General features: G+C 46.4%; 1 protein-coding gene across 1 annotated transcript; it reads left to right on the forward strand.

Moving 5' to 3' along the window:
- The first annotated feature begins 1,817 nt into the window (after positions 1-1,817).
- Positions 1,818-6,445, forward strand: GOT1L1 (glutamic-oxaloacetic transaminase 1 like 1). The gene is made up of 9 exons (XM_032413543.1): positions 1,818-2,088; positions 2,799-2,980; positions 3,292-3,403; positions 3,648-3,757; positions 3,977-4,069; positions 4,163-4,313; positions 5,243-5,408; positions 5,871-6,013; positions 6,240-6,445. The coding sequence occupies exons 1-9, from the start codon at positions 1,974-1,976 to the stop codon at positions 6,386-6,388; spliced, it is 1,221 nt and encodes a 406-aa protein (XP_032269434.1). The 5' UTR covers positions 1,818-1,973; the 3' UTR covers positions 6,389-6,445.
- Positions 6,446-9,557: the final 3,112 nt, after the last annotated feature.

Consider the following 9,557-nt stretch of genomic DNA (forward strand, 5'->3'; position numbering starts at 1 on the left):
TTTTCCATGCCTATACATGCAAATGTATCTTTTATTCCCCCCCATACGTCCCCCCAAATGTTCCTCCACTTTGCTCTCTATTTTGTACCTCCCTGGTTTTTACTTATGGAGGTATCTTGGAGATTTTTCCACATCTGTACACAGAGGGCTACATTTAAGAGCTGCATAGAATTCTATTATATGGATGTCCCATTATTAATTCAAACATGCCTTTAGTAATTGGCATTTTGTTTATTTGCAAATAGAGCTGCGTTGTAAATTTCTTTCAAATGGGTATCATTTTGCACTCACTACATTCACTTTTGCTCCTGTGCCCAGAGCAGAAGAACAAAGCTGAAGCATCCAGAAGAGCAGAGCCAAGGAAATCACAGGGAATGAAGCTGGAGCTCTGGTGACACGTTGATACTCGGGACTGAACTGCGATCCAAGTCAGATGTACCCTGGCCTGCCCAGTTATAGAGCCAATAAAAGATCTCTCTTGCTCAAGCTAGTGGCTTGGGTTTTTTATTACTTGCAACAGGAACAGTTCTGATTGGCGCACATGTTAGAATTCTCACAGCTGAAATGTGAAGTGAAAAATGTATGATGACAATTACATGTACATTTTGATTTCAATTGTCTTAAAATATAAACATCATAGAAGAGAAACTGAAAGGGGGTGCACCAAAATGTTAAGTGTGGTTGTAGATTGATTGTAGCAAATCGGTGTTCGTCATTATAGTTTTTTGAGGTTTTAAGGTTTTCTACAATTATAGGGATGATTTTCATAATCATTTGCCGTAGGCAAGTTCCCCGGAAGCATAGCCTGAGAAGGGGATTTGGGGCTCATGATTTGCAGAGGGAGCACAATGTAGGAGGAACCTGTAAGGAAGCAGAATTGTGAAGGGGAAACGGGCCTTACAAGGATGTGGTCCCAGGTCAAGTCTAGCCTTGACCTTTTTGGGGTGGGCCGTGCAAAGGGTATCTGCGTGAGACACCAGCAATGTCTATAACAATCACTTACAAAGTTATTTTTTTAAACAAATTTTATTTTAAAGATTTTATTTATTTGACAGAGAGAGACACAGCGAGAGAGAGAGCACAAGCAGGGGGAGTGGGAGAGGGAGAGGGAGAAGCAGGCTTCCCGCAGAGCAGGGAGCCCGATGCGGGGCTCGATCCCAGGACCCTGGGATCATGACCTGAGCCGAAGGCAGACGCTTAACGACTGAGCCACCCAGGCGCCCCCTACAAAGTTATTTTTAAAAAAATAAAAAAAGGAAGCAAATCACAAGACTGATCCTACAGAGGCCAGCTCTTTGCGCCCTTGATTTCTGCCATCTACACTTGCTGCTGGGCCACTGCTGAATAGGTTAACAAGTGTAGAAGTCTTGGCTCTAGAACTGAGAGAAAATAGGATTGGCTTGCCAAGTTGCAGCTTATCCTGTTTCTAAACATAGGATTCTTTATTTAAAATAACTATGGAAGGAAACAGTGCTTTCTTTCTATTCCTTTTAAAATCTGGGGCCCTTAGCAAAACAAAAGTAGAAGCTTTTTAAATGTATCCCTCAACTTGCATTACTGCTGGGTCTGAGGTTTTCACTTCTGCGCTCCGTTCCTGGGCTGCCGGGCTTGCCCTATCTTCCAAGGGCTGCCTTGTTACTTTGGATTGGGCAACTGGGAGCCAGAGAAGGCAGTGAGTTAAAGAGAGGTCCCTGGGAATTCCAGGTCCTCCCTCCCTCCTCCCCCATCTCTGCCCACTCTCTCAGGGGATCCTCCTCAACTGCCATGGAATATTCCCATAGGCTTTGGGGATCGCCACCACGGAGACTGGGGATTGTAGGGTTCTGTTGCTCTGGTGACCAGTTGTCCAGAGCCTCTGCATTGGATCTGCCAGGGTTCCGGGAAGAGGCAGGCCTGGCTGGGCCGGTCTTGGAGGAAGGCTTTGGAACAGGAGCAGGGAACAGAGTAGGCTTGGCTGTACTTGTATTTCAGCGATGCCTACCCTTTCGGTGTTCATGGATGTGCCCCTAGCCCAGAGGCTAGAAGGCAGCTTGTTAAAGACCTACAAGCAAGACAATTGTCCTAACAAGATTTTCCTGGCCTTTAGAGGTAGATGCCTTACGGTTTTGGAGCATTTTAAGACTCTTATCCTGATTGCCTCTAGGAGAACAGTCTGCCGTTGCCACGGAGGAATTGGGAGGTAGCCACGCCTCTGCAAGTGGAGAGCTCTGTTCTTGTTAACAGAATTGCCCGGTGGGGAAAAGTGCAAAAAATGTCCCGGGTCATTCTGTGCCCTTTGCCCTTACCTGGGGGCTTCCGGGGATTTGGTAAGAGCTACGCCTTATCCTCCAGTTCGATGCTTCGGGGTCTGCATGGGCACTCTGCTTTCTTCAGCCTCTTCCTTCTCCCCTCCCCTTCCTCTTCTGTTCCTGAACTAAGAATGGCTCCCCAAATGGACCCTTCTGAAATGCAGCCAGCCCTAGCCACTGTGAAAGTTGGGGTTACCTTTGTTTAGCCTCATGGGTCTAGAACTCCCATGTGGTATGTCATGTTTGCCCTTTAAAATGACACAGGTTTAAAAAAAAATGGCATAAGCTTCAGCTGTCTTCTTTAAAAAGACAAAAATTATACACATTCACTCGGCACATTGTTTTTATAAAGGGGAAGGAAAAAAAAAAGAAAGTTGTCTTTTCCTGGGCAACTTTCCAAAGCCCCAAGAAAGCTGGGCCCGATGAATTGTTTGTGGGCTGTCTGCAGAGCCCTGACTCGGAGGCCCTGAGGCTGGGCATCCAGAGCTCCCTCTGTGGCTTCCCTCACAGTCTGCATGACCAGCGAGGGCCATCCTTGGGTGTCTTCCGTGGTGCCCAAGATCCGACTGCAGATCGCGTATGATCCCTCTCTGAACTACGAGTATGTGCCCGTGAAGGGCATGAAATCATTCACTGAGGCCTCCTTGAAGCTCCTCTTTGGAAAGCACAGCCAAGTCATTGTGGAGAACAGGGTGAGATGAAGGGCCCTTTGCTGACTCACCCGGACTCAGGGAGCGGAGCTCCGGGGCTGCATAGTCCTTAACCAGAAAGGGGCGTTGGAGGGCTTCCTGGCATTGACAGAGGGGACCGTGAGACTCAGAGTCCAGAGACTTGGTCGGCGGGGGACAGAGCCAGGATCCGAACCTGAAGCCACTGTTCTTTGCATCAGCACACACTGCTGATGTACAGGTTCTTTCCAGGAAGGAATCATCTGAACCTGAGGCAGTAGTAGCATCATTATCACTCTTTTAAAGAGTTACTTGTGTTTATTTTCTGTTGGCAGGTAGGGGGTGTGCACACTGTCGGTGACAATGGAGCCTTCCAACTTGGGGCCCAGTTCCTCAAAATCTGGCGTAAGGATTCTCAAATAGTTTACATTATTTCTTCCAAAAAAGGTGAGTTATTATGCAAAATGGGGGTGACAGAAGATCCCTCTCTCCTGTTCCTGAGTCCCACCCCATTTGCACTCTTCACTGTTGCCCTTCTCACTCTCTCATGAGCAAGATGGTAGACAAGCCAAGTATGCTTGTCCTTTTCCTGTTATTGTCCCACCTTCCCCCAGTGACCCTCAGACCCATTCCCTGGCATGTCTGCCTCCATTTCCTCAGTACCAGCTGGAGGGGGGCTGTGTTCCCACAGAACCCTACGGACTCGTCTTCCAGGACATGGGCTTTACAGTTTGTGAATACTCCTTCTGGGACTCCAAGCAGCTGTGCATAGACTCCAACGTGCTCCTCGATGTGGTGGAGGTAGAGGGGCCCCGCTCAGAAACTTCTCCCCAGACCTGATTACAGTTTTATTTTCCTTTCGTCCCCACCACCCCTGTTGTCATGAAAGGCCTTTTCTAGGCTTGGATTTGCTTGGCCCTTTAGTAGGAACCAACATGGAGGATGACTTCTCCTCCATATGCCCTAGTGCCACTCCCACTTGGTAGGGGAAGTGCCTGATGAGACAGTGTCTACCTGCAGCAGGCCCCACATGGCTGTACCTTTGTGTTTGGGAACCTTGGTGACTGCAACTTGACACAAAGTCAGTGGGCAAGGTTGATGGCCAGCATGAAGGTGAGCCCAACATTCGCTGGACTTTCTTCCCTCTCGCCATCTACCATCTCCTCCACCAACTTCATCCTTTTTCCAATCTTCTTTCTTCTACAGAGCAAGCAGATATTCCCATTTTTTGACATTCCCAATCAAGGTTTATCCACCGGGGACTTGGAAGAAGATACTAGATTCTTACAGTACTTCGTGTCTCAAGGCTTTGAGTTCTTCTGCAGCCAGTCTCTGTCCAAGACTTTTGGCATCTATGGTATGGAACGGGCCAAAGGGGAGGGGAAGGCCTCGTGCTGAAGTGGTGCCTTAGCCATGGCACAAATGTTGTGCTTGATATCTCCTACCCTCTGGAGAGAGCCAAGGCCTCCAGAGAGAGTACGATGGAGGCAGAAGGGAAGAGCACTGAGCTACGAGTCAGGTTCTGCGGTATTGTCTCAGCTCAGTTCCTAAAACTAGCTACTAAAACTGACTCCAGTTTTTTTTTTAATTTTATTTATTTATTTATTTATTTAATTTTAGAGAGGGAGAGAGGGAGGAGAGGCAGAAGGAGAGGGAGAGAGAGAAACTCAGGGGGCTTGATATCATGACCCTGAGATCATGACCTGAGCTGAAATCAAGAGCCAGACGCTTAACTGACTGAGCCAACCAGGTGCCCCAAGACTGACTCCTGCGAAATCATTTTGCCCCTTTGGGCCTCTCTTTCCTCAGATATAAGGTGAGGGGAGGACTTAGTGATCTTTCAAGTGCTTCCCATCTTTGAGACTCTTTACATTTTATTTATTTTTTATTTTTTTTAGATTATTTATTTATTTATTTGTCAGAGAGAGAGAGAGAACACAAGCAGGGGGAGCAGCAGGTAGAGAGAGAAGCAGGCTCCCCGCTGAACAGGGAGCCCGATGCGGGACTCGATTCCAGGACCCTGGGATCATGACCTGAGCCGAAGGCAGACACCCAACTGCCTGAGCCACCCAGGCATTCCCCATCTTTGAGACTCTTATTTATAGCTACTTTTTTCTGGAAGAAGAGCCTCTGGCAATTTCCTGGGATCTGGATACCTGCTCGGCTGGGCTGGGAGGGGGGCCCAGTAGTCCAACCCTCTCTTCTGCAAGGTTGGAGGTAAAGTCATCAGGGAAGGCCCTGGTAATGGAGAAGGAGACTGAGGGGCTGTCTGTCCCAATGCTGCAGATGAAGGAGTTGGGATCCTGGTCGTGGTAGCACTCAACAACGAGCTCCTGCTATGCGTCCTCTCCCAACTGATGAAACTCACCCAGGCCCTGTGGCTAAACCCTCCTACTACGGGGGCTCGCATTATCACCTCCATCCTCTGTAACCCTGCTCTTCAGGAAGAATGGTAAGGGCAAAGGGTGGGGGCGGGAAGGGATGGTAGAGCCTCTAGACATACATACAGACTTGCCCATTCACAGGATTCTTCCTGCCCAGTTGCCTCTTTGACTCCATTCATTCATCAACATTTGCTGAGGACTCATTGTGTACCAACACCTTGGGGGAGTGGGCAAGAGGACATTCTTTTGGGACATAGGCCAATGAATTATTTGAAGTCTTCCAGACTGCAGGAGATTAGGCAGCATCAAGGACTTGCTACTCTGGCAGAATCTGCCTACAAGCCTGCGTGGCCATAAATTAATATGGGCTGAAACTCCTCTCGCACTTGTAATCAGATCCTGGGCTCCACCAGTGCGCCCTCGGGCACTATCCTTGGGGCTTTTGAAGGCAAGGAGAGTGCAATGGCAATGAGGAGCTTGACAGCAGGGAAACCTCATACTTTAATTTCTTGCTGTCTTTTCTTTGGCAGGAAGCAGAGTCTGAAAGGGCTTGTAGAGAACATCATGCTGATCAAGGAAAAGGTGAAGGAGAAGCTCCGGCTCCTGGGAACGCCTGGTTCCTGGGATCATATCACAGACCAGAATGGGACCCATAGCTATCTTGGACTCAACTGTAAGTGTCTAGGAGGGGGTAGCTCCCCCTTTTCTGACCTTGGGATTGTATTTGAGCATTAAAGCTTCACTGACTAGGTGACCAGTCCCTAGCTGTTTGATTTGAGGGAAGTAGAGTTGCTTTAAAGACCCTTCTGGATCCCCAGAAATGCTGGCACTTCCTATCACCTGTAATCCACCCTGGACTAGAGGGGAGTTAGTATCTCAGACCCTGGGATGATCACCAGTCCAACAGGTGGAATACCTGGTCAAGAAAAAGCATATCTACCTTCCCAAGAATGGTCGGATCAACTTCAGCTGTATCAATGCCTGCAACATAGATTATATCACTCAGAGCATCAGTGAGGCTGTCCTCTCCACCAAGGGCTCAGAGTAACATCTTCAGAAAACTGATGACTCCCGGTCGGAATAAAAAGCTTTAGTCTTTGCAAAAACTCTGTGCTGAGTATTCATTGTTACAATTCATTTCTCTACAAAGCATTCTCTCTTTCCACCTGTTTATGAAGCACTGGTCTGGCCTCAGCAGAGAGAAGTTAAAAAGGCCCAGAGAAGAAGGGAATGTCTATCTTCAGTGACCATCTCATATTTATTTAATAGCTACTATATTAAGGCCCTGACCTGGTGCCTTAGTTTGTTTGGGCTGCTACACCAAAATACCAGCAAATTCAGGGTCTGGTAAAGGCCCTCCTCCTGGTTCATAAACAGCATCTTGTAACTGTAACAGCACATGGTGGAAGAAGCAGGGGGTCTCCCTAGGGCTTCTTTTATAAGGGCACTAATCCCATTCATGAAGGCCCTGCCTCCATGATCTAACCATATCGAAACACCATCACATTGGAGATTAGGTTTCAACATATGACTTCTGAGGGGACAGGAACATTCAGATCATAGCATCTGGGCATCAAAGGGAAGGCAAAAAACCAAGTACGATCCAGTCCTTTTTCTCCAGAAGCTTAGAGTCTAGTTGGGAGAAGAGCCTTAGTCCTATGAAAGCTAAGTAACATTTCAAGGTTGAATATGATAAAAAGTCACATAGATTATCTGGACAGGAAATATGTCAAGAATTTAGAGAAGAAAAACCTTAATGTGGGCCAGAACGGTTGGGGAAGATCTCACAAGGAACTACAAATTGGTTTGTGTACTGATGGACAGCTAGGAGTAGTGATAATAGGTAGAAGGGAGCTAGAAGGATATCCTAGGCATAGCGCAACCTGAGCAAGGGCCACTGGCATGATTGTAAAATACGATTATTTATTGGGCATCTATCTGCTAATATATGGAATTCTTCAAGCCCCTGAGATACTAAAAGTTATGGCAGTTGCTTCTCTTATGTTGGCCTCCATCCTAGCTGGGGAGACACCACCTACATGGTAAAAATGTCATTAGGAATAAAAGGTGACATGGGGCACCTGGGTGGCTGAGTGGTTTAATCATCTGCCTTCGGCTCAGGTCATGATCCCAGGGTCCTGGGATCGAGTCCGGCATCGGGCTCCCTGCGCCACAGGGAATCTGCTTCTTCCTCACCCTTCCCATCCCAACCCTGCTCTCTCTCTCTCTCAAATAAATAAATACAATCTTAAAAAAAATAAAGGGTGACATGTAGTATGTGCTAGATGAGTGTCAGTAAATGGTTAACTCAGGAGGACTTGCTTGCTCAAACTGTATACATCTCAAAAGTCTTTGGGACTGGTCCTTGACTGGTTCCTGGGAAATGAACTCTGAGCCCTTGGAGTATCCTGCTTGATAAAAGTGGCTTTGTATGCCCAAGATCTTGAGACATGTTTGACCTCTGGGGGCTGGAGATTGACTGGTTAAGGTCAGTTACACGGGCACTGCATGCCTATGTGATTGACCCCCAATAAAACTTTGGATCCCAAAGTTTTGGTATCCCTGATTGGCAACACTTTATACACATTATCACACATTGGTGCTGAATTGAGCTCTGTTTGTGCTGGGTTTAGCACAAGGATTTGGGCAAATACAATGCAAGCTTCCTTGCATTCCATGAAGACCATTCTTACAGGGCATGCAGACAAGTGATCAGCCTCATGGGGTTGGGCTTCAGATCCCAAAGCCTGTCTGCCAAGACTAGTGGGTTCCTGCCTGGAAAATAAATAGTACCTTTCCCATAGATTGTAATTCTTAGGATAGGAAGCAGAGCCTCTGTCTACAGGTCTCATAAGTGAGAAGGATTGCAAGCAAGTTCATGGAACAAGTGGAGCCCGCTCCTGTTGCTTACAGATGGATTTATCTTGAGTCCTTGTGTTTCCCCACAGATACAGGTTCTTCTCTTAGGTCTTCGGAAGACCCTTTTTGTCCTTAGCTTTTAAGGGCTTCTAGCCTCAATGTCAGAAGAACTTTTGCAGAACACTCAGTGCATATGGGTGGTACGTTTTAACGACTCTTGAAGGTGAGTTAGCATGAAAATAGAATTTATTCAACCAGGTTTTCTCAATCTCTAGGATTCTTGCTTTTGGAACCCAAGCCACTGGTCTGTGGACAATCCAAGCAGGCTCACTGGGAGTCATGTGCGGGTATTTTGGCCCTGGCCCTAGTGGAGATCCCACTGACTTGAAAATATGAATTAAGATTAGAGACTTGATCAGATTCTGGTTTATTGTTATTATTCCTTGTCTTAGTAAGGTCACATCATAGATGGTGGTGGTATGTTTCATCAAGAAGCATATGATACTAGCTGTTTTTCTGTGATGTTAGTAGTTATTGATGATCATTGCCTAGCTTCATTAATTCATTAGTATTGCAGAATAGTGATATTCTAAGTCTAACATTATTTATTCATTTTTTAGCTAGAATACTTTTACAAATAGGAATTTCCTCTCACCGTGATTTGATGAATCTGAGCTGCATTTTATATAGGAAAGGCAGAATTAATGCTTGATTCTGTCCCGCCATTTACCAGTTTTTAAATCAATGAGTTATTATACTAGCATTCTCTAAAGGTGATTGATGAGATATTTTAAAAAGTGTTATGAATGTATGGGTTTAAGCCTATTTTTTTTAAAGATTTTATTTATTTATTTGACAGAGAGAGACACAACGAGAGAGGGAACACAAGCAGGGGGAGTGGGAGAGGGAGAAGCAGGCTTCCCGCGGAGCAGGGAGCCCGATGCGGGGCTTGATCCCAGGACCCTGGGATCATGACCTGAGCTGAAGGCAGATGCTTAATGACTGAGCCACCCAGGCACCCTGGTTTAAGCCTATTTTATGTGTTTTATTCCACTGCAAACATCACCCTTATTGATATTAAAAATGTCCCATCTTTGACCTGTAGGAGCCAATTCAAATTAGTTTCTGAGATCTTTTGATACAACCCTAGTACTCTGATGGTTTCTCCGCTTTCTGGCATGACAAGATGTTCCAGGAAATTTTGAACATCTTCTGCCCCAGACCTGGAATCAGTCATTTCTCAAAGGAGCTGTAATCGCCTTTAGCAGATAAAAGGATTTATAACACCACAATCTGGGCTCTTAAAGTGTTCATTGCTGCTGGACTGGACATCATTTCCAAGCCTTTTCAGTAACATA

Source organism: Phoca vitulina, unplaced genomic scaffold (genome assembly GCF_004348235.1).
Source record: "Phoca vitulina isolate PV1807 unplaced genomic scaffold, GSC_HSeal_1.0 scaffold15, whole genome shotgun sequence".
Lineage (NCBI taxonomy): Eukaryota > Metazoa > Chordata > Mammalia > Carnivora > Phocidae > Phoca > Phoca vitulina.

Excerpts from the sequence above, each read along its gene's own strand:
- GOT1L1 (XM_032413543.1), top strand. The coding sequence starts at position 1,974 with ATGCCTACCCTTTCGGTGTTCATGGATGTGCCCCTAGCCCAGAGGCTA. Across the intron at positions 3,404-3,647 it reads CATTATTTCTTCCAAAAAAG|AACCCTACGGACTCGTCTTC; the intron begins GTGAGTTATTAT and ends GTGTTCCCACAG. Across the intron at positions 3,758-3,976 it reads TGCTCCTCGATGTGGTGGAG|CAGGCCCCACATGGCTGTAC; the intron begins GTAGAGGGGCCC and ends GTCTACCTGCAG.